We start from the raw sequence: 26124 nt of genomic DNA, 5'->3' as shown, positions 1-26124 counted from the left end.
TGAGGACTTTGGTACAACAGAAAATGTTAAGTTTGTGACCTTCGCTAGATTGCTCCGGTCACTAGTGTGGATAAGTATGTAAATGGATAAGGATAGGGAAGCAACACAAGTTGTACGTGGTTCACCCAGATTGGCTACGTCCACGGAGTAGAGGAGTTCTCATTAATTGTGAAGGGTTTACACAAGTACATAGGTTCAAGCTTTCCTTTAGTGAGTACTAGTGAATGATTTAGTACAAATGACATTAGGAAATATTGTGAGAGAATGATCTCTATTTATAGAGGAGAGTTTCTAGTTTCATTCTGACATTGACACGTGTCGTGTTGTGATTGGCTTCTGATGTTGACACGTGTCGCGCTATGATTGGCTTCTGATGTTGACACGTGTCGCGCTGTGATTGGCCTCTTGGTTGGAGGGAAACTCTTCTGGGTCCTTGACTGTATAACATTGACCGGTGCTCAGTAGTTTCGGGATTGGTCAAGTATGGTACAAACAATGACCATTAAACTAAAATTGTGAGTAAGATTAAAATCTAATTTTAGTCTCTTGATACATTAATCACCTCATTTATTAATTATATTTTGTTGTTTTAATTATTTCTCTTTTTCTTGCTAATTTTAATGTACTAATTATATTTCATTTTCATTTTATTTATCGTAATATATTTTGTTGTAAATATTTAGATAAACTAATTTTTGTTATACAATATATTTCGATATATTTTGTTTTCTTTATTTAGGTACATTAAATTCATTATAATACAATTCGGTGCATACATTTGGGTACACACATTTAGGTACATACATTTCGATTCAAAGATGTAGGTACATTAATTCAATATAATACATTTTGGTATTAACATTTTAGTGCATACATTTCGGTACATACATTTAGGTACATTAATTTAATATAATACATTTCGGTATTAACATTTAGGTACATTAATTCAATATATTGCGTTTTGGTACTAATATTTAAGTACATTAATTGAGACTTTCAAGTTTCAAGAATGTTAAAAAATTAAAAAATTAAAAAAAAAACATAATAAATTTAAAAAAAAATTTGGTCAAAAAATAAATTTAAATGTGTATATTAATAAATTTAAATATTAATGGTAGACATCGAATAAAATACACATTAATTAATTTGAATTAAGGACACATCAAGGGACTATATTCAATATGTAATCTAATACCAGATTTTATTAAATTTCAATCTTCTTCAAGGATTAAAGTTAAAAAACCCCAAAGGAAACTAATGTGTGCTCCCTTTGGTGATTTTGTCATTTGTTTTTTGGTTTCGTCACTATTTTAGGCTTAATGTTTTAGCTAGCTGCGTTATATACGTCTTACTTTTACGATTGAAATTTGATCTAATAAAATTGAAAAGAAAAGAATTCTCACTTAACAATAAACTTAATTACACCGACTTTGAGGTGGAACAAGCACTACTCAATGTAAAATAAAATCATTGTCCTCATTAGCTAAGGAAACTAAATAAAATTGTTTTTAATGGTACCAGCCTTTTATAATACCATTTCTCAATGCTTCCTTACCACCAATGAACCCATAAGGCAGTCTTGCCACAACATCTTGAATCATCAACTCTTTCACGCTTGATATGCTTGCATGGTAAACTTGTAGCCCTAGGCTTTTGAGTGCATTCATCAACTTAGCATATGGGTAGTCTTCATCCGGACACTGAACATGTATCATGGCTTCTGACGCCAAAATCTTCACATCCACTTCCATAACCGCAGAAGCTGCCCTATCACTATTACTACTATTAATACTATTATTATTTTTATTACAATAATGATGCTGGTCAACTATGGAGCTGGTGCTTTGGCTGGAGTGATGATCAAGATTGTTGCTTGCATTATTGCCCGCTTTAGGCTTTTGTGGTTGTTCTTGGACTTTGGCCTCCAATTCCTGAACTTTTGATTTGAGTTGATTGATGTAGGCCACGGCATCGGCAAGCAAAGAGGACCTGTCCATTTTTGACACATTGGGAACAACTGACCGGAGGACATAGAATCGGTGGTTGAGCTTCTCCCTCCTCTGTCTCTCGGCCTCAACGTGGTTTAACAATTGTGATTCTCTATTTGCAGCTCCATGTTTTGATGATCTTCCTCGCTTTTTCGACCGAATCGTGTTCTCCGTGGAGGTGAAGTTCCCAACAGAATCAGAAGGTGATTCTGGCGACGACCCTCCTAGATTGATAGGTGCAGCTTCGTTTATACCACCACCTTGATCTAGTAAAAAGAAGTATTGAACATCGATGGTAAATTAGGTACATCATTGAGATTATACACGTATACAAGTGTATTGTACTAATACTTAGTGAATAACCAAAACAGAAAAATAGGAAATTGTTATTCATATTTCAAAAATCTATTTATGCACTTCAAACTTTATATATATAATAAAAAAAGTTCTTATGAGAGCTGTACAATTAGATTTTTAGATTTTTAGAGTTCCAATAATAATTCTAGAAAAAAAAAATTCAGATCTTCTCTAAAGAGTGCAGTCCGAAGTCGATGAACTGAGAAATCTTGACAATTCAACAGAGGAAGAGAGATGCAAACTTTTAGTTTGTGTACGTGGGCTAGTGGGATGGACTAATGGTTATAAATTTAAAAGGTGAGGTCCGAATTTCTCTCCGGAGAGGATCTCGATTCCTCAAAAAAAAAAAAAATAAATAAAAAGGTTTGGTAATAGGTACTAATCATTGACCATGCCATTTGGTATTTGGTAAGTACAGATAAACGAATTACTCTGGAATTTAACATAGATTTTGGTTCATACCTTGTGGGATCAATTCCTTTTGAGCTGCTGAAAACAGTCCATTTTCGAGGATAGGAACAAGTACATTGCCGTCACGGCTGGTCTGCCGTTTTGAGAGCCTGTTGTTGTTGTTCATGTTGATGTTGTCATCTGATCCGAACAGCGACTTTGATAAATGCACTAGACCCCAATCTTCTTTGATCACATCCAAAGAGGCCAGTTCAAGTACCCCACAAGGAGTTGCAATGCAAACCAAAGTTTGGATTCCATGCATTCTTGCTTCTTTAACTCTCTCACACTCATAAAACTGAAATTCATGGTCACCTGCAAGCCAAACAAACCCACCAGAACCAAATGCCCTGCCGAGAATATTGGTACTATTATTACCGTGGCTTCCGGAGAATGACTGGGTTAAAGAAACGGTATAAAAGTAAAACCACTCGGAGTCAGTGACATCTCCATGATCCACGAGCCTCATGTCCAAATCCACCATGTCATCATGCAAAAGTGATTCAACTTCCCGGTTATTCACCCTCTTTCTCTCCACATTGTTGAACCCAAATTTGAGTTGGTAATTGTTGGCTATTCGGCTGCTTCTTTTCAATGCCAAGTGATCGCGAGTGTTCCGAAAATGGCCGCCGGCCCATGACAGGGAAACCTGGTCACTAATGCTGTCTTTGGAGGCTTGCCAGAAAATGGAATACACCCACCACTCAGGCCTGTTCTGAACTATGAACTGTAGGCGCTGTTGAAATGTGGGGGAGGTTTCTTGGCAGAAATTAGTTGAACATGAGGATATGATTTCGTCCATGGTTTATGCCCTAATTTGGTTTTGCTACAGAAGGGAACTTTATGTAACAAGAGAGAGGAGGGTGAGAAGCAGAGCGGTGGAAGAAGAAAGTCAAGAAATTAAGGGAGCGAGGTTCTCCGCGAGTGGTGTGACCTTGCAGATTGTGATTTGGTTATGCGCATAAATATACGGGAACCAACGCCTGGCTTTGCCTTCAACTGTTTGGCCTTCTGGGCTAATGGTGCCAACGTTTCAAGCACGGCGACATAATGGACTTTGTTTATTTAATTAGACCTAAGATGTGAGTCATAACGTAACACTGTTGATACTATTTACATACAACTTTTTATGTTCTTTGATTAAAATTTAAAGTTTTCAAATTATTTTCATTAGTTTTTATTTTTATTAATAATGGATCGGATCCTGACATTTCTTTTAGAGTATTGTTATCCACATATTTTTTTCTATCCATTACCGACGTCCTTCAATTTTTTACCGTTGGATCGAAACAATTAAAGAATATCAAATTATATAAATTAATAAAAAATATATGAGAGGTAAAGATATTTGTGTGAAGAGCACAACTGTTCTTTTAATATTATAAAGAATAGTACATTAGATTAAAAATTAGTTAGCACAAGGCCGTAAATTTGAGATTGACAATGACATTTTTTTTAACCATAGACTCGATAATCAGATACTCAGATTTTATTATAATATTAAAAAAAATAAAACAATATCACTGAATTAAGAAGTAATTGACACAATATCGCATATTCGTGAATGACAATAAAACAACAAAGTATAAACAAGGCTCTATTGTCGTGGGAAATACACCGGGATTGTATCTGACATGGCTTGATTTGATTTAACCCATTCTGCTTTTCATATTCCGAGTCTCCTCATTCACCCAAAAATAAAATAAAAATTCCGAATCTCCTCGTTCACGAAAAAATAATCCTGACAAGCCGGAAACCACGAGGCACCTCAAATTATTTCTATTTAATACTAATTTCTTTTGCAGTTGAGTTAATTCCAACATGATTCTTTTTGGATTTTTTTTGTGAGACTCTTAAGAATATGTGAATTGTGTTTGTTTATTGTACAATGTGTAATTAGTTTTTATCAAATACTATTTTTGTTTAATTTTAAATAAAAATATTTAAAATAATTTATAACAGTACGATTTGACAAATCTTTGAAATTCTCATAAAAATGATTCGACGTGGATCCGGATTCAAGCTAATTTATAACAAGGGATATGATCATATCTATTGATGTGACACGTGGGGAGGAAATAATTTATAACAAGGGATAATGATCATATCTGATCTGACACGTGGGGAGGAAATAATTTATGGACTTAGATTGTCTACTCTTCCATTCCATACCCTTCTCATGTTTTTTTATATTTTGTAATCACGGTTAAATTATGTCAATTTTTTATATTAATTTTTTTTATAAAAACAATAAGATAAAAAATAATGAAAATATAAAATATTGACATAATTTAAACGTGATCACAGAATATAAAAAAATGTGAGAAGGGTATGAAATGGAAAGGGCAAACAATCAAAGTCCATAATTTATAAGGAAAACTAATGAAAAGGGCTTGAAAACTTTGAGTTTTAATGATAAAGACAAAATAAAGGGTAAAGTGAATAGTATCAGAATTGACTTTTTAGTGTAAAAATGTGGTTTTTCGTTAAAGTGAACAGTACCAAGAGCTTTTCGTTAAAGTTCCCTAATTTATAACAAGGGATAATGATCATATCTACTGATGTGACAGTGGGAAGGAAATAATGAAGAATGCTTTCCTCTTCTATTTTCTCTCCATCTTTTTTTTTGGTTTGTTATATAATTCATGTGGGGATTGTTAAACAAATTAACAAGAACAATTAAGCAAGTTAAAATTCTTTTCCCCAATAGCTTTAGACCTTCGAGATAATTGTCAAGTTTTGATACAGCGTCAAAATCGATCTGAAGAGCCAACCAAGGCTGACATGTAAAAAGCAGGAAGATAAATGGTTGTGTGGACATGAGGATTGTGGCACAACTTCAAGCAATCATAATTTTTTTTAATGGACTAAATTAAAAAGATAGGATGAAAGATGACAAAAATAAAAAGGGAGAGAATCAAAGTTGGAAATAATAGATGAAGGAAAAACGTTCACTTGCTGTAGAAAAACCCTTTGGCCCCATTCAATTGAAAGCACAAAATATATAGATAGTTTCTCCCTATTCAATTATTGTTGGACCCTTTTGGGACCTTAATCAAACAGAAAGATAAAACCAAATGATTTTCCCTTCCCCGCGTTTGTCTCTCAAAATAGTTTATTATTATTTTTTTTTTAATAAACAATATTATTTATACTAAGATAAAGAAAATGAGTTTAGTCACACAATTGGCTAGTAATAATGTGGTTCAAATTTGTTTTTTACGATAATCTAACTTAAGATCTCTCAATTAAAAGTTAAGAGAAATACTACTACACCGTAATACTAAGTGGCCAAAATAGTTCTTTTAAAAAATCGATAGATGGATAAATTTTATTTTGATAACAAAGAATAAATAAATAACCAAACTTCTTCCTGGTGAAGTGCGCTTGCATGACACTTCCTTGGTCTTGGGTTCGAAGGTCTGTGTGTTGTACTGCTATACTCTTGCCTTATATTTCTCCGCGTCCTATTTTGTAAAAGTAGTGCTTGTAAATGGTGTTTCGGGATCATGAAATAATTGAAGCTGAGATGTTTTTCTCTGCATTGTACTAATAAAAGCATACATCTTTGGCATGTTGTAACTTTTTTGCTCCGTTTCACGAAAGAACTATAATCTTTTCTTTTGAAATAGAAAAAAATACTGTTCATAAGAAAATTACAGAAATAAATGAAGTTTCACCCATTTCGGTCCTTGTATTAATCATTCCACATACAAAAATTGTAGTTGAACTCATGCTTGATCTATGTGGTCTCAAAACATCCAGACATACGTATCCAACAATGCACACCTTATCTCTCAACTGTGACTTGTCCCATGCTGCATGATAGCATGGTTTAATTGGGAAGTGCCACTAGGGTCTATAATTGGTGGTGAATTAAACTGTGGTAGAAATTAGACAAATATATGGTTATGGTGGCTGTGTTAACTAGTGTTTCGCCACAGCCTTGCTTTGCTGGCACAGTGGTATTGACACCGTGAAGAATGAAGAATCTCAGGGAAGTAGATGAAGGGAGTTTAGAGACAAGAGAGGGAAACGAGCTTTATGAAACCAATTATATTTATTACACCATATTGAAATGAAACTATTACACTTAGGATTATATAGATCCTAATACACATGACAAATTACTAAACTACACTTGAACCAACTAACTTCTTTACAACAGATTTCAACTAAGTCACCAATATTGAAATGACAAGTGTCACATTTATTACTCCCCCCCTCAAACTCAGCGAAATTTTCTATAGCTGAGATTGTTTTGCATCAGTTTGGTTGTGATTTGAAATAATTCCTGCATATTGATATGCAGAATCACCAGAATGACCATTATCAATACTCTTCGTAGTTGAACTAGCACCTTGTTGCAAGTTAGACTGTCCTAGAGCTAAAGTATGACAGTGCTTCATAAAAATTGGACTATGCAAGCCTTTTGTAAGGATATATGCTACATGTTCATCAGTGGGGATATATTGAAACACTGGATTAAAACAGATAGCCAAAGTTGATAAGTTATCACAGTGAAGGCATGGAGGTGAATAAAGAAATTGGTGAATATCTTTAAGAACAGAACGAATCCAGAACATATCATATGCACAATGAGAAAGAGCTTTGTACTCTGCCTCTATTGAACTTCTTGAAATAGTTGATTGCTTCTTAGATTGCCATGAGATTGGATTGTTTCCCCGAAAACAATAGAGCTTGTGATAAACCTTCGATTATTAATGTTTATACCTCCAAATCAGAGTATGCATTAATAAAGAAATCACTACACTTTGAATACTTCAAACCATAATTTAGTGTACCCTAAATGTCTCTCAAACTTCACTTAACTAGGTAAAAATGCATCTCTGTTCATGCACTCATGTATTGACAAACCATGTTTATTGCATGAGTTATATCTGGCCTTGTAAATGTTAGATATTATAATGTCCCTACTATGTTTCTGTACTGAGTAGGATCACTCATCAAAGTTCTTTCGGCAACAAGTAACTGTGTATAAGGTTTTGATGTGGAAGTAGGTTTGCAGTTGTCCATTCCAGCTTTATGCAGTAAATCTCTGGCATACTTAGATTGATTGATGAAGAAAGAACCATCTTCTTGATGCTGAATATGCAAACCTAAGAAGTATGTAAGCTTCCCCATGTTTTTTAAGTCAAACACTTATGCAAGATCATGAATTACTGATTAGATTTTTGATACATTTAGCCCTATCAGTATAATGTCATCAACATATAGACATAGTAGAATGACATCATCTTGATCACTTTTCACAAATAAACTCGTATCAGACATAGATGTTGTGAATCCCAAAAATGGTAAATAACTTGTAAATTTGGAATTCCAAGCCCTTAGGGCTTGTTTGAGACCATACATAGATTTTACTAGTTTGCATACATGATTTAGGAATTTGGAATTCATAAACCCTTGCGGCTGCTTTATATACACTTCCTCCTTAAGATCCCCATGTAGGAAGGCATTTTTGACATCCAATTGTCTTAATGACCAACCATATTGAGCTACTCAAGCCAGTATTAACCTGACTATTGTATGTTTAACCACAGGGCTGAAGGTCTCTAAGTAATCCAAACCCTATTCTTGTGTAAACACATGTGCTACCAATCGTACTTTGTACCTTGAATAGTACCATCAAGGTTCTTTTTAATCTTATAAATCCATTTGCTTCCAATTACACCTCTGTCATTAGATGGTGGCACCAAACACCAAGTTCCTTGTGTTTGCAAAGCTTCAAATTCCTCTTGCATAGCAATTTGCCACTATTGATTCATACTGGCAATTTTAAATGTTTTAGGTTCTTTAGTGTCTGATATTGCAGCAAGAAATGAGAACCCTCCAAATACCTCATCAATAATTTCCAAAGATTGCAATTCAAGCAAGGTGGCAAAATATGTAGCATAATCTTTTTTTGAAATTGTACCAGTTTGAAGTTTGGTTTGTTGACCAGATGGTCTAGAAATGTCATGAATATCAGAAGTATGTGATAATGGAGATATTGGTAGAATTACCTATAATTGTGCAGGATCTAGGACATGAAGCAAATGAGTTGTATCATTTGAGGAGGAAAGAGTATGGCCTAAATCTGTTGGTGTTCCAAATTCATGTACTGAAGACTGTGGATGCAAATTTCTTCCTCCTCGATCTTGGACAATTTTGCACCTACAAAACAATTAACACCTTAGGTTAAGGCCAAGAGCCTCACGCGCCCACGATGAATGGGGGGGGCTTTGGCCGAAGAACCTCCGATGCCAAAGTTAGAATTTAGAGAGAAAAAGTGTTTAGAGAATTTTGGGATTTTTGCCAAAGTGTTGGAATTAGCTTTTTGGTGAGAATGGGAGTATATTTATAGGGATAGGAGGTGGCTAGGGTTTTTAGGTTTAATTTAGGTTTAATTAGCCAATTTATTATGATAAATTTGCTAATTAAACATAAAGGGAATAAATGGATGGTTATAGAATCAATTAGCTAGCTTAATTGGGGTAGTAAAGTGGGAAAAGATAGGGAAGGTAGAAAGCTTAAGGGGATGGCCGGCCATGTGATGTTTTAGGGTTGAATTGGTTGTATTTTGTGGTTACTTGGATATAATGGATGGTTTAATTGAGAATTAATGGGTTAATTAGGCAATAAACCCATTAATTAGCCAATTAACATAATTTAAAAGGAATGTGTTTGGGAATTACCTTGTAGAAAGGATTTGATGAGATGGACTTTGAATTGTTACCTTTTTTGGGTACTTTTGACTTGATTGAAAGATGATTGCCCACTGCTCGCGCGTAGGAATCCTGGTATGCCTTGAGGGTATTTTTGTCCTCTTTTGTCTAAAAGTCCACATGTCGCCTAGTGAATATATTTGGCTCCACAAATGCCCCCACACATGTTGGCCTGCTCGCAGAAAAGGGCGGCAGGTGTAGAGATTTTCTTGCTTTAGGAAACTTAGGACTGCTTCCTATTTTGATGTAGATTCTCTCTTTAATAGGAAATTAGATCATTCTTACAAGAGAGAGATAGCTTAGAGGATATTTGTTCCCCTTCCTCTAGCAATCTTCTACATCTTGCCTGTGCAAAAGACCGTCTTTCGTTGCTTTCTTTGTCTTCTTCGTGCCGCACCGATGTAAGAAAACTTTAATTTTTCTTGCCTTATTCTTGGATAATGCTATTACGGGGTAGTCGTCAGGGTGGTGCGGCACATCGGCTGGCAGGGGCCAGGAGCTGGCTTGGCATGGGCTGAGGAGATGTCGTGGCAGGGACCACTGCTTGGGTAGCTTGGCTTGGCTTGAGCCAAGGGCAGCTTATGCAGCTGGGGTCGAGGATTGTGGCACTGGTGCGCAGTGCTAGGCGAGCCGCATGGCTCATGTCCTTTGGGCTCTTGGACCTGACTCAGGCCAGGCTGGCGATTGAGAGAAATAAGGAGATTGCGAGTCTCATAGGCTGCTGGAATGTTGGGCATGCAGGCCTCCTGCCTGCTGGAATGCTGGGTTGAGCTCCTCTGCTGAGTACCATGAATGTCGTTGGCTGCTTAGTCCTCTTTGCTGAAAGAAAGGTGGGCTGCTCCGGAAAGAGAAGGTAAAGAGGATCAAGGCGGATGCATTGGCTCGTCTGATCGCTGTCGTGTAGCTTACTATGAATGAAGATAGAAAGAAGAGATCTTCCCCGCCTGCTCATGAGATGCCAGTTAAGAAAAAACTGAAGACTTCTTCTGCTGCTCAAGAGGGTCCGCTTGCTACCGAGAGGTATATGATTGACATGACTTCTTCTAATGGGAAGAAAAATAAGGCTGCTAGATCTGAGCATGTGGCGTCTTCTATGTTGAGAATGGCTAGTACAATTATGGATAAGATTGCTCAACGTAAAGGTTTTATCATGCCCCCAGTGCTGAAGTCCGTACCAGGACGTTCTTTGGGAGCCAAGTCCGGTTCATTTTTGTAGAGACTTGCTATTATGAAGAGTGGTAAGGTGGATTCTGTTGCTAAAGTGGCGGCAAAGCCTGCTCCATTTGCTGCTGAGATTGATTCGCCTTAGATTCAAGATCTTAAGCTTGCAATTTCTGAGCTTCATTTTGCTGCTTATGCTAAGAAGGGAGTGGATAAGCTGCAGCGCGTCCGTGTTAGTCTGCTTAAGAAGAATGCGCAGCTGAAGGGTGAGAAGGATGGGTTTGAGGTTTTAAGACCTTCTCTATTTCTCCAGAAGACTTGCTTACTTTTACTTTTAAGGCTTTCATTGGTGAAGTAGTTGGAGAAGTTAGTGCCCAAACTGGGGCAGCCGGGGGTGAAACGCCAGATGATGCCGCTGCTAAGAGCGTTACGGCTGTTGAAGGTGTGGCAACCTAGTAGTCGTGGGATGTCCAAGCTGCTGTAGTGTAGTATTTTAGGTAGCCTTTAGGATTTTCTTTGTTTTTCCTTGTAGCTCTTGTTTTGCTTGAACTCCTTCGGCCTTTGCTAGTTGTTTATAAACATGTTTTCCTTCGTTTTTCTTCATCTTCACTTCTTTTGTTCATGCCCTAACCTTTAGACTTGATAGACCAATGGCAGGCATGCTACTTTTTTATAAGCAGACAAGCTCGCGTAGCCTATGCAGCCGTAGGTGTTGGTGTAGAACTTTGCAAAGTTGTTAGCCATAGGGTTGGCAGTCGGATGCCTTACTTACAGAAGCAGACAAGTCCGCGTAACCACTAGGCTGTTAACCTTGACTTTCTTCAATTCCGTAGGTTGCGTAGCAAGTATCACAACACTTTAGGACTTGGTGTAGGTTGTTCCGCGCTTGGCAGAGGTGAAGCTTATCGACTACGTAGCATGTCGGCAGTGGATAAAACTTCGTATATGCGCGCTAGCTTGTTTAACCTTTCACAAGAATGTGCGGTTGTATAAGTATAGCGCGGCTTTACTGCTCGAAGGGCAAGCCGTAGGCAGTCTTCCTGAATCCGTAGGCTACCTTAGTGCACTCGGTAGCAGCTTTAGGATTCCAGGGCAGCCGTCCATCGGATGTACTGCGTAATATGCCCTCTCCGTCTCTAGGGCCCGGTTCCCCACGGATTAGGCCAAGAGACCCAAAATCCTTCAGTTAGCTAAGCATTGAAAAAGACCATTGCGGCTACTTCTAGGAATCCCGGCGCAAGCCATCGTGCATCTAGTTATACTAGGGCAGCTAGACTCATCCACGTCTGGATATTTGGAGTGTAAAGTTTATCCTCCCATCTTGGAGAGCTGACCCATATGGGTGTCGGGGAATTGGTTTATCCTCTCGCACTGGAGAGCAATTAGTTTACCCTCTCGCACTGGAGAGCATGGTTGGTCCCTCGGGGGGCGCAATTCCTGCGATGGGTCCCTAAGAAGGGCACAGTCTTCTTTTGAAGTGCTGGAGTGATCACTTGTTGTAAGCATGCAGCCGAGCCAAGTTGTGATTACTTCTGAATTCCTCATTGAAAAACGAGTGAAACGAACGAGAACTTAGCTGTAAGGTAGGAACTGCATAACAACTGGATAGTCTTCGACTTGTGAGGTGGTACCCGTCGAGCTTCTTAAGTCTTCGGGCTTTGATGTAGTCGGAGGTCACACATGGTACTTCTTCAGATTGTAGGCGCTCCACTACTTTTCGATCTTTTTATCGTTTCATGGTAGCGGAGGTATAATTACTCTTACCGCCTATTCTGCTGAGCTTGTACGGACCTTCCCAGATGAGATCTATATTTTTGGATGTTTCGGCCTGCCTATTGCCTTGAGGATATCTCGGCATGGACATATGCTGCTTGATGCCATATTTTTTGAAGAACTTCGCCAAATCTTTGCCCACGAATTGCAGGCCGTTGTTGGTGATGATGGATTAAGGGATGCCAAATCGGTAAATGATGTTCCTCCATATGAAGCGCTCTATGTCCGTCTGAATCGTGGTCGTCATGGGCTCTGCTTCCACCTATTTGGTGAAGTAGTCGGTTGCCACGAACCACGGCTGCTCGCAAGCCTTTGTAGTTGGATGCGTCGTTGACATGCGAATGCCAGAAATCTCCATTAAGGGAATATGTGCAGCTAAAGTGTGCTCGACTACCTTCGGGGCATCGTTGGGCCGAGTTGTTGCGTTCGTCAGAAAACTTTGCATCTGCCAGGGTCTACGCCTTTATCGTCACCGGTTTGGATTCGGCGGAATAGTGAGTCATGATGATGACTGCATGTAACTGTAGAATACAGGTAGTCGGGCCCCCAGCTCTTCTCGCATGATGGTAGAGCTTATTGCTACTTTAGATACCGTCAAACATGCGAATAAGTCATCCGCTGCTTCTAGGGATATGATGTCGGGTACTTCTTCAAGTCCTTGAATGTGCATTGGCGAGCCTCATCCCAAAGTGCATGCTTCTCTGCTAAAGCAAAAGAGTCTGCCAGAGTTAGATCTTCTTTCATGATCAATTTTCCGAATAGCGGGTGGTCTGCTGGAAGTCCTTTTTGGAAGGCTGCTCTAGCTATCGAGTCGTTGCATCCGACTATTTTTGCCTTCTCTATTTTGAACCTCCTCATATAGTCGCGAAGCGACTCCTTTGGGTTCTTCTTGACGTCGAACAAATGGTCAGACTTCTTTTTTATCGAGCGATAGGATGAATATTCTTTGGTGAAAACCAAAGAAAGTTCGTAGAAATTCCGGATGGATTGTGGCGGCAGGGTGTAGAACCAATTTTGCGCCTCGCCTTGTAGAGTGGTGGCGAATATCTTGCACATGAGATCATCGTTGTTTCGATAAAGGATCATTGCGCTTTGGTAACGTTTTAAGTGTCTCTCCGGGTCTTCATCCCCTTTGAAAAATGTGAAATGTGGCATGCTGAACTCGCGTGGAGGCTCTGCCTCCTCGATCTCCTCCGTGAAGGGTGACCTGCTTATGTTGATTATGTTCCGTCGTAGTGCCTCGTAGGTGACCTCGTTGCGTTGGAAATCATGCAATCGCTTGGTCAAGAGTCTTTCTACTTCTTTCTGAATTTGGATTTGTTGGGGTAGCAGAGCTCTCGGCTGCCCCCAGTCATGATTTGCTGGTCTAGGCTGCTCTTCCATGTGTTTGGCTCGTCTATACCGCGGATGCCGTGCATGTCGTGCGTTCCTAGTAGGCGAGCGAGTTCTTCGCAGGCTACTGGTTGAACTTGAGCTGGATTGAGTGACTGCTTCTCTCCGTCCGTCGTGCTGCCTACTCTGATGTGAGGTGGATGACGCTCCTTGTGGGCTTAGTTGCGAATAGACATTTTGCCCGGAAGGTTGCTCATGTTGACTATCGGAGTATGACCCCAACCGTGAATGTATGCTCATCCGTGGGCCTAGTCGAGAGTGCATGCTCCCTCGCGCTCTAAGACGGGAATGTACACTGCCCAAACGTTCGGCTCGTGGCTGGTCGAGTGGCTGCTTACCGGGACGCTGCTGGAAATGTTCGTCTGCCCTTGTCCTACTTCGGGATACCTCGTCCGAGGCACGTTAGATCTCGATACGTTGCAAAAGTTGATTCACCAAGGTTTTCTGTTGTGCAAGGGCGCTCGTCAACTCTATGACTTGTCGAGACAAGTGTTGTTCGCCATTTGGATTAGAAAAGCTTGGAAGGAATGCGCCTCCTTGGGCAGTGGAAATGTGGTAGACTCCGGGAGCGAGATTTGAGTTGGGAAATGTCAAATCCGCGAAAAAATGTGGTGAGATTACCCCCGGCTCGATGGTAGGTCCGGATGGTTGAGATAGTCTTGGGCCGACTTGGGCTGCTTGGAAAGCCACGGGAGCAGGCTGGGCCGTAAGAGTGGGCTGCTCGAAAGAAGCAGGCTGGACCACGGGAGTGGGTTGCTCGTCGGGAGCAGGCTGGGTCACGAGAGCAGGCTGCTTGGCAGGAGCAGGCTGGGCCATGGGAGTGGGCTACTTGGCAGGAGCAGGTTGGGCCATCGGAGTGGGCTGCTCGACGAAAGCAGGCTGGGCCACGGGAGTGGGTTGCTCGTCGGGAGCAAGCTGGGTCACGAGAGCAGGCTGCTTGGCAGGAGCAGGTTGGGCCACAGGAGTGGGCTGCTTGGCAGGAGCCGGCTGGGCCACCGGAGTGGGCTGCTCGACGAAAGCAGGCTGGGCCACGGGAGTGGGCTGCTCGTCGGGAGCAGGCTGGGTCACGAGAGCAGGCTGCTCGGCAGGAGCAGGTTGGGCCGTGAGAGTGGGTTGCTTGACGGGAGCAGGCTGGATCACGGAAGCAGGCTGCTCAATGCGCGGTGCATGTGAATGCGAGGTTTGGGCTTGGGTCCACATAAACTTGGATGGCACGGCTTGGATCGTGGTCTTGGTACCGTGAGCCTTGGATGGCACGGCTCGGGCCGTGGTGAAGGCTCCATGGACCTCGCCACGAGTGGCTACCGAAGTAGCCATCGCGGTGGTTCCCATGGTGGCCGTGGTGAAGGCACCATGGACCTCGCCGCGGGTGGCTACCGAGGTAGCCACCACGGTGGTTCCCATGGTGGAAGCTCGTGATGATGATGCCGCTCCCCTTATTGTTGCATTTAGCATCACGGATCTCCGCAATCCCATTTCTTGAACATTAGACTTTTCACTTGTGGAATTTTCTAAATTTCTAGCCATTATATTTTGCTTATACGTTTTATCAAAGAACCTTTTGCAAGTAAAAAATTCTAATAATAAGAACGTATGAAAAATATTCAAATGGACTAGAAAATAAAGAAAAAACCTTTTTGTGCGAGAGTCTTCTACGAGTATGGATTTCAACTCTCAATGAAAGCACCAATTTGTGGATGCAAATTTCTTCCTCCTCGATCTTGGACGATTTTGCACCTACAAAACAATTAACACCTTAGGTTAAGGCCAAGAGCCTCACGCGCCCACGATGAATGGGGGGGGGCTTTGGCCGAAGAACCTCCGATGCCAAAGTTAGAATTTAGAGAGAAAGAGTGTTTAGAGAATTTTGGGATTTTTGCCAAAGTGTTGGAATTAGCTTTTTGGTGAGAATGGGAGTATATTTATAGGGATAGGAGGTGGCTAGGGTTTTTAGGTTTAATTTAGGTTTAATTAGCCAATTTATTATGATAAATTTGCTAATTAAACATAAAGGGAATAAATGGATGGTTATAGAATCAATTAGCTAGCTTAATTGGGGTAGTAAAGTGGGAAAAGATAGGGAAGGTAGAAAGCTTAAGGGGATGGCCGGCCATGTGATGTTTTACGGTTGAATTGGTTGTATTTTGTGGTTACTTGGATATAATGGATGGTTTAATTGAGAATTAATGGGTTAATTAGGCAATAAACCCATTAATTAGCCAATTAACATAATTTAAAAGGAATGTGTTTGGGAATTACCTTGTAGAAAGGATTTGATGAGATGGACTTTGAATTGTTACTTTTTTTGGGTACTTTTGACTTGATTGAAAGATGATTGCCCACTGCTCGCGCGTAGGAATCCTGGTATGCCTCGAGGGTATTTTTGTCCTCTTTTGTCTAAAAGTCCACATGTCGCCTAGTGAATATATTTGGCTCCACAAAGACATCCTAGATCCTTGAGTTCCTGAATTGCTATGTTGCAAATGATCATTTATACCATTATACACAAAAGATGACTTTTAAGATGAATATAATGATGTAAATGATGATGAAGTATGACTAATTTCATGCTGCTAAGATATATTTGGAGGTGAAGATGGAAATATTGGAATTGGTACTAACACAAATGAAATCCCAACTTGTTCTTGATTGTCTTGTTGCATTGGTAGTGAGTACTGACTTTGTTTGTAGGGAAAACAAGTCTCATCATAGAAATCATGTCTATGGTGACTATGTTAATAATGTCCTACATGGCATCCTATTGATGAGATAAAATGAGTGAGCACAAGCAAAATACCACAACTCAAATGATAGTCTAGCTTCTGTAAGCAAAGTGATTGTTGTTTCAATAACATGCATGTGTTTCCCCTCAACAATTCTACTTTGCTGAGGGGTATAAGGACATGAAAGCATATGTACAATTCCTTTTGTATCCAAACACTCTTTAAAAGCCTTACTAATATACTCTTGACCATCATTTTGTAAACATTTAATTGATACCCTAAATTGATTCAACACAAATGCATAAAATTTGCTGAACTCAACAAACACATTCACTAATAAAAATATTTAAACATAGCTTATATATTCATAAAAAAAAGGTACATAAAATATGTATCCATCTAGACACTTTACAAGAGAAAGGTCTCACACATCACTATGTATCTTGAGATGCATTTGTCAATCTTAGATGGAAATGGCATTCTTGATATCTTGCCTTGAATACATGAAACACAAACATTATGACTATTGTCTATACTAGCTGAGATACTAGACTGTTTCAACATAGATGATAAAATGTCATTGGTAGGATACCCCAACCTTTGATGCCATAATTGAGACTTCACTACTTGACCAACAAACATTGTTGAAGCTATAAATGCATATTGTGACCCTTTATTATTCTGAAACACTGGAATTTGGAACAACTCTCTTGGCCTACTCTTTTCTTAATACAATAACTCATTTGTTTTCTTGTCCTACGCAAAGAAATCAATTTCATCACATATAAACCATGATATATTGTCAGCACATAATTGCTTTACAGATAACAAGCTCTAAGCAATATAAGGTACATGTAAAACATGTTAAAGCACAAGTGAGTGAGTATCAATCTTGATGGTAATTGCTCCAATATTGTGAATAGGTAAAGTAGTATTGTTGCCAATTGTGATCTTTTCAGATCCTTTAAATGGCATAAGTTGAGACAACCTAGAAACATTAGCAATCATGTGGTGAGAAGCACCTGAGTCAACAATCCAAGAATCAATAGGAATGAGCTGTGTTGTTTGTTGTGCAGTCATTGATAGTGCAGGAGGATGACCTTCATATGCATAATTCCCACTATGATAGCATTCAAATGCTGAGTGCCTTATTTTGCCACAGATTTGACACCCAACCAAAAAACCAGTTGTATCAGCATTGTTGTTTCTCTGATAATAGTTTGCAGCAATATGTCCTCTCTTACCACAAATTTGACATTCAATTACCACATTTAATCTTGTATCAGTATTACCAAACCATCCAGAATTCCCATTTTGTCTAAAATTACCAGACTGAAAGCTTTTGCCCTTGTAGCCATTATTATTCTTGTAAGTATTTACTCCCTTTGAACCAGCACCTCTAAAGTTTCTTGTACCATTCATATTAGAAGATTGTGAACCTGAATTAGAACCAAACCTCCCACATTACCAACAAAACCATATCCAAATGGCGGTGGATAGAATGGAAAAGGTTGATGAGGTATTGGAGAAAGATAAAACTGTTGTGAATTGGCAGGATATTCAGGTTGAATCTGTGATTGAGACCCATAAGAAACGTGTGGAATAACACCACCAGTGGTTGTAGGAATATGACTGTGATTCTGAGGATTGGATAAAGAACCAAACACCATAGAGCCAGAAGACCATGTACTAGAATTAAAACCTTGAACATATAATGCAGATAGATTATGAGACAACAAATTAATAACCCCATCAATTTATTTCAGCACCAAGTAACTGAGCACAAAATTCTTTCAGTGTTATTGAAGATTCCCTTGCCAAAATCATTGTCCTCATTATCAAAGATAAACTCCCCTGAAGCATTGAGTTGATCCCTAATGTTTTTCAACCTAAACAAAAACTTATCAATTGAATCAGCACTCTTCTAAATAGTATGCAGCTCAATTTTCTAATGATTAACCCTAGACTTTGACACAGATGCAAAACGATCTACAAGATTAATCCAGGCTTCAGATGTTGTTTTACAACCCAACACATATTCCATAGCTTCATCAAACAAGGTTGCAAGAAGAAAACTCAATAGAGCCATATCAGTAAACTCTCCTATTCTTTTGTTACTCCTAACTTTGTATGAATAAAAAATTTGAGTGGACACATAGAAGTACTATCAAAGTGATAGAATAACTTGTATCCCTTCAAAACTAACTTAAATTAAAAAGACCACTTTGCAAGGAAGAAAGATTGATACTTTCTTACAAATCAAGAACGACTGATACTTTCTTGAATTCACATATCTTGAACAAGCTCAGTGACTGAAACACTAATCAAACACAAATGATTCAATCAACAATCGATAAACCTCTAAATCTCAACATATATCCAACCAGGGAAGAAGATAATGGGAGTTTAGAGAGAAAAGAAGGAAAATAGCTTTATCAAACCAATTGTATTTGTTACACCATACTAAAATGAAACTATTACACTTAGGCTTATATAGATCCTAATACGCACGACAAATTACTAAACTACTCTTGAACCAACTAAACTTTTTTACTACAGATTTCAACTAACTCATCCAATATTGAAATGACAAGTGTCACAGCTATTAAGTGGCACTTTGTAGTTGTATGAAAAATTAGATATGTATTATTCGTCGGCGAAATTAATTTGAGATTTTCCATAAGAGGAATGCAAGCTTATAATTCATCAAATGTGCAAATGTAATGCCAACATTAGAAAGTAAAGGAAAAGGAATTCATCGGATAATGATTTGTTCGATTATGGGCTAATGGAGGCATAATTTGCAAGTAACTAACCCTAACTTTGCGTATGACAGATTTGACACATTTCCACACGTACTTAATTATAGCGAAGGTTGCCCAAGGCGAACTTGAACTACATCATTGCTAATCCATTATGAGGTTAAGCCCAACCCCTTTTCTTTAGTGTAAATAATATCGTTTGCTAAAAAAAAATTATGGTGAAGGTTAATATTTTTCTTTTCTCGTTGAGTAATTGAGCAAAACTTTGATATGTCCAAATCAATATTAGATGTGTGAGTGTGAGGAAAAAATCCCACATCGGTAAGGGACCAAACTATGCAAGGGCTTATAAGAGGTTGGACAACTCCCTCTATTGCCAATTGGTTTTATGGTAAAACCTCAACATCTTCATGGTATTAGAGCAAGTACGGCCACACGTGCTCCATGTCACCTAAGTTATGTTGTCTACGTGTTATGCTTGAAATTCGCCACACATGATGGCGCATGTTAAGAATGAATACCACATTGATGAAAGAAGTGACATTGCATGTGCTTATAAATAGTTTAGCGACTTCCTCTATTGCCAATTAGTTTCATAATATTAGAGCAAGTTGGCCCACGTGTGAAGCTCCACGTCACTCTGTTTATGTTGTCCACGTATTAGGTTTAAAAATTCGCCGCATGTGAGGGGGCGGTGAGAATGTGAGGACAAAGTCCCACATCGGTGAGGGACCAAATAATGAAAAGGCTTATAAGTGGTTGATCTACTCTATTGCCAATTGATTTTATGGTAGAACCTCAACATCTTAATGATATCAAAGCTGGTTGGCCCCACGTGTGAAGCTTCACGTCACCCCGTTTGTGTTGTTCACGTGTTAGGCTTGAAAATTCACCACATCTGAGAGGGCGAGTGAGAATGTGAGGACAGTCTCACATTGGTAAGGGATCAAACCATACAAAGGGCTTATAAGAGATTGAGTTACTCCCCATATTACCAATTGATTTTATAGTGGAATCCTAGTTTTCTTCATGGTATCAAAGTAACTCGGCCCACATGTGAAACCCAACATCCACACATGCTCCATATCACCCTGTTTATGTTGCCCACGTGTTAGGACGTTTGTGTTGTCCATGTGTTAGGCTTAAAAATTTGTCACAAGTGAGGGGCCTGTGAGAATAGAAGGACAAAGTCCCACATCAATGAGGGACCAAACCATATAAGAACTTATAAGAGATTGGATTGCTCCTTGTATTGCTAATTGGTTTTATGATGGAACTCAACTTCTTCGGTAGGTAAGGCGAGAAATGAAAACTAGCTTGCATTATTTGGAAAAGAGAGAAAACGGAAAGAAAAAAAACTTGCATAATTTGGCTGTCGACGAGACAATCTCTCCATGTTGACAACTTGACACAGCATGAAACTATATGTTGCTGGGATGAGCTTGTTACTGCATCAAATAGTTGTGGGACGTCCGATCAGGTAGGCTCATATCTATTTTAACCTTCAGCCAACCACAAGATATATAGATATCACTCGCTCCTGAATTTGAATCCCCACCATTATCCATATCTAATTTGGTTTTGCATACTATTATATCAAAATGTGAGTGAAAACCTAAAACGGAAGAACAATTTTTCATGATACAGGTACGTATTGATGCTATCGTAAAGTACTTAACTAATAATACAAAGTCATGTAGAATCTTCATTGACATTGTTTTGTATCAATAACATGGGATGTTACGGCTTTAAATGTGCGTTGTTATATATTTTTCTTCTTTTTCATGTAATAAAATGGCTAATGAAGTGGGTAATCACTATGTGTAATGAGTCATGAGTATGATGCTGAGGGAGGCAGTGGTGAAGGACAATGATTTAATTGATAATTCTCAGTCTTTTTCCACTAATTGAATTTATTTATAAAGAAAGGGGAGAAAAGACTACATAATCTTCATTGCATTATACTCTCCCTTTCTGTCTCTTCATTGCACAATCTTTCCCTGCACCCTGATAGGAGGAGAAAGAAACAACAACATGCAATTAACAAAGCCAAAACCGGTTTATCTCTATCTTTAATTTTGCTTCAGCTAAATAACCGAGACAAGAAATGACAACATGCAATAAAGAGGAAATTGTAGCAATGATCCTTCAAGTTTAACTCAATTAGAGTAATAGTTCATCAACTAAAAATCCATGACCATTGGTATCTTAATTCCTTAAAACGTGCAGTTATGGTCATTTTCTTCCATTCCATTAGAACGTCTGTCAAAATGAGTCATATGTCACTTACATGAAGCTGAATTGAGGGGCAAATATGTAAAACTAAATGAGAAAAATTGTGGCAATTGTCCCTTAACTTTAGCTCAACTGGAGAAATTGTCCTTGATTTAACCCAATTAAAGCAATGTACCTTCAACTTTAATCCAATTGTAGCAATTGTCCTTCCAACATAACTTATTTTAACGAAATTTTGACGAAGTTAACAAAAATGACAATATATGCACGTTTTCATAAGTTAAGGAACCAATGATTATAGATTTTTAGTTAAGAGACCATTACTCTAATTGGGTTAAAATTGAAAGATCATCACTACAATTTTCTCTATAATTAACAAAGCAAGCCAGTACACAAGTGGCCAGAGAAAGAGAGATGATAAAATAGTGGTTTCTGAAATCTGCTTGATTTTAGGAATCACCTATACAATTATATATTACTATTTCAGTATTTTATTAAACTATTTTTCATAATATTATAGATGTAGCATTGTTACATATGGGTAATTAAATACACAAACAGTGATTAAATCTATGAATGTGGCCGGCCATGGATCTAGTTTGGGATCGAGCCCACTTATCAAATGATTCGGATTATTAAAATTTGATTAAACGACTATAATTATTATAATTTTTAAAAAGATCTTATATTTGTAGCTTTTTAATCAAATTTTAATAGTCCAAATCATTTGATGAGTAGACTCAGTTCCAAATGATTAGGAAGGGATCCGGTTTCAGAACTCGGGAGTAAGAAACAGTCGATCACGTTATTAATCTAGGGACTGAGAAAATTGGAAAACGTGCAATATGGTGTAGTAGTCAGTACAACAAATCACATGCAAGTATAGGGATCATGATCTCTTCAGCAAAGGATGAGGATTGTCCTGAGCAAGTTTATCGGGCTGTTAAAATTTTATTCAACTATTACAATTATTATAACTTTACAAAGATCTTTTTTTGTAACTGTTAGATAAAATTTTAACGACATGATGTACTTGCTCAGATAGATCCTTACCCTTAGCTTAGGAAAGGGTCCTGATCCCAAATATAGTATGTGACTTTTGGGAAATAGTAGGGATCTATACAAATAGTTTTGTCCTATATGATGGTACTCTTTCCTTTCCAATTTAATTTTCAGAACCTCGTGGATCGTGATTGTGGTCAGTACCATATATATATATATGGCTAATTATTTTAGAATAATGCTAATAATATTAAATTTGTAGATAAAATTTATAAATTAAATAATTTGTTATTAATAAAAAAAAATACAAGAGGGTGTAAATCTACCCCAATAGAAACATGCTTACAAGAAGGGTGTCAATTGGATACATATTTTTCAATGACCAACTATTTGATTTAGAAAGATTAAGTGCACCACAAGCAAGCATAACTAATCCCCTAACTGGCAATCATAGGTGCAAATCTACCACAATAGATAGTGATGGTAGATTTGAAACTTAGGTCACACATAAACATCGTTAAAAAACTGAGGCCACACAAACCGTTAAGGGCACAAACATACACAAAAAGAATTAAGCCAAGAAAGAAACCATTGTCGGCTCATCTTCACAGCGATAAAATAGGACACGCTTGTCCAAACAATCTGCAACATCATCCGTGATGAGAAAATGGGAGGGAAATTGAAGCCCCTTAGCATTTTAGTATTCACTTTTCTTTTCCATGGGAAACCTGAAGAAACATTGATTGCTATTTTTTCATGACAAATGTTTTCGTTACATTTAAGGGAACTTTAACGAAAAGCTCCTGGTACTGTTCACTTTAACGAAAAACCACATTTTTACACTAAAAAGTCAATCCTGGTACTATTCACTTTACCCTTTATTTTGTCCTTATCATTAAAACTCAAAGTTTTTAAGCCATTTTCATTAGTTTTCCTTACATTTAATAGTGCCCATTTTCTTCCCAAAAAAAAAAAATTGTAGTTCCTACTTTTCTATTGTTACCAAACATAGAAAATAAAATTTTCATTTCTCTTCTCATAAGAAAAGGCATGGAAATTCAATTCCTTTAAAATCCTTTATACGCACCAAACACAGCTTCAGGGTAAGTGGTGAGGAAGGATAATGTAACAGGTTAGAGTTATGATAAAATAGGTTTAGTATTCGATTCCTCCCTTGGACTGTAGTATACTGGGTAATAAAGTCAAAGTACTGAAGAAGGGAGACCAGTAGACTGCAAAAACATGCTATGTTGATGCACTCAGTAAAGTCCCCAAAGATATTTGGATACAAATACATCAACGCAGACGTGCACCGGCTACATATCTCACATATAGACCGGAGCTAGTATATGAACTGAAGTTGAACGGTACCCAGCATAACTAACAAGCCAGTAGCCTACATAAAGTGCACATGCAAAACGTGTTTGATATAAAACAGATCATTGAGTTGGATGGCTTTGCCCACATTGGACGCTGTATTTCTCGATGTGCTATTAGTTACTAAAGATTTACTTATTGACGATTGCATTTGCATGTCCTTCCGGCCAAACAACTCACTTCTCAGCATCCGCCACCCTCTTCCAATTACAAAATGTAGAGGAACGTAGTTATTTAAGAGTATATGATACTTTCGAGCACCATAAATTTCGAGTGACTAATGGCAGAAACAGATGCCCTTGAAACTATTTACAGACATATCTTCAAATAATTTGCTCTGGCGGGTAGAGAGCATATTGGAATACGACCACATGGGAGGATGCTTGTGTAGGATTTGGTAACATGGGCATGTCGTTATCTTATGTTTTATATTGTAGTGCACATCCGGAAGCTCAAAGTCTCTCTTGCTTGTAGTAGTTGTATCTTATGTTATCCCCCTTGATTAGTCTCCCACTGAATACTGCTGTGCATGGCTGATATGAACTTCCCATATATAGAGTGGAACGTTTCAGGAAGTTTCGAAATAAATGCATTATCGAAAACCCATTTCCAATGAGGAATGACGCTAAATTATGTAGTTCTCCAACGAAAAATCAAAGACTTAAAATTGGTTGGGTAGAACGAGGGTCTACGCTTGACTTCTTGTTGGATTGCTTGAAAATAACAATGGCTGACTACTAGCATGAAGATTTCAAATTACACTTAAAGGAATAGAGAGTTTAAGAGTTCGGTTTTGCTCACCCATCATTTAAATTAATATTAGAATGAGATTAAAGTGTGAAGGACAAATCTCACCTCAGTGAAGGATCTAACTCTACAAAGGTTAATAAGGAGTTGATGCACTTCTCATATTGTCAGGTTTTATGGTGAAACCTCAACTTTCTTTATATCAGAGCGCTAGTTGGCCACGTATGAAGCCCAACGACCACACGTTCTCCACTTCACTCAATTTGTTATCCACATATTTGACTTGAATCCTCATACGTGAGGGGTGTATGAGAATGTGAATGAATAAATCCAACATAGGTGATAGACCAGCCTTGTAAGGCTTATAAAGAGTTGGGTTACTTACCAACTGGTTTTTATAGTGAAACCTTAACTTTTTTTTTTATCATGCTCTCTTGATATCAAATTAAGAGTAAGAAATCATGCATTCCTTGGTCACCTAGTAAAAGAACAATTTCAACGAGTTTCCATACCTTTTGTAGTTGAATTAGAGCTTCTCTATTTTAACAAACTTAGAAGGGTGCATGTTTGCTCACCACTCTCAAGTGGTGGAAATACTCATCACCCTACTTATTACCATTGGATAAGTTTAAATTTTGAGATTTGTCTATCCACTATACAGATCTCAAAATTTAAACTCATCAAACAGTGATAAATAGGTAGTGAGCATGCTGGGTTGTGGTTATTGTTTGGCTTGTGCCTTGGCTCTGGGCTGTAGTATCAACTACTAGGTTTGGGCTTGGGCTTGCATGCCTGGGTCCCACGAATGGGTGCAGGAAGAGGTATAGTAATGACTACTAAGGTCACGGCAATGCAGGGTGTGGGACCATGTTTTTCCAAGGCCGAAGTAAGGCTGATCCGAATACAGTTACCTCAAAAGTTCGGTCATGGACTTACCAGTTTCGAGCGAAGCTGTATCAAACAGAGTAGCAGTGTCACCATCACTTTACTCTGGGGCACTAGGCAGAGTCCTAACGACTTTGCTGGATGACCATGCTTATTCTGCAAGACAGGAGGAAATGCAAACGAAGTCGGGAAAGTGTATATATTCAATAGATATTGTTGATATGCTATAGATAATTGAAAGATCTGTTAAAATGACATTGATATTTTGGTATCAATAGATAAATATAACATTGTTAATATTTGGTACCAATTTCGTTGTTCAAGTGGCTCTATGTATAATAATGGGTCTTTTTGACCAACTTGCACTGTATGTTTAATTTAAGAGTAATGTTAGGGACATTGAATTTCTAAGGGTAATGCTAGAGAGACTAAATTTGTAGACAAAATTTGCAAACTAAATGATGTGTCACTAATAAGAATGAGCATGTTTACCAATGCTTAAGTAATAATTCAATCATCAATTTTCACATTATTTAGTTTACAA

The 26124-nt window shown here is 38.3% G+C and overlaps 1 protein-coding gene across 1 annotated transcript; it reads right to left on the bottom strand.

Annotated features, from left to right (window-relative positions):
* Positions 1 to 1381: 1381 nt before the first annotated feature.
* LOC126600044 (transcription factor MYC1-like) lies at positions 1382 to 3827 on the bottom strand. The gene is made up of 2 exons (XM_050266549.1): positions 2808 to 3827; positions 1382 to 2254 (listed from the first exon to the last, which is right to left on the bottom strand). The coding sequence occupies exons 1-2, from the start codon at positions 3595 to 3597 to the stop codon at positions 1509 to 1511; spliced, it is 1536 nt and encodes a 511-aa protein (XP_050122506.1). The 5' UTR covers positions 3598 to 3827; the 3' UTR covers positions 1382 to 1508.
* Between the last annotated feature and the right edge of the window lie 22297 nt (positions 3828 to 26124).

The sequence above is a fragment of the Malus sylvestris genome, chromosome 14 (genome assembly GCF_916048215.2).
Source record: "Malus sylvestris chromosome 14, drMalSylv7.2, whole genome shotgun sequence".
Classification (NCBI taxonomy): Eukaryota; Viridiplantae; Streptophyta; class Magnoliopsida; order Rosales; family Rosaceae; genus Malus; species Malus sylvestris.
This window is presented reverse-complemented; position numbering and strand designations above follow the sequence as displayed.

What these genes read in the sequence shown, in the direction of transcription:
- LOC126600044 (XM_050266549.1), bottom strand. Translation starts at nt 3,597, where the DNA reads ATGGACGAAATCATATCCTCATGTTCAACTAATTTCTGCCAAGAAACC. An exon ending in AAAGGAATTGATCCCACAAG is followed by an intron (nt 2,255 to 2,807) that starts GTATGAACCAAA and finishes TCTTTTTACTAG; the next exon opens with ATCAAGGTGGTGGTATAAAC.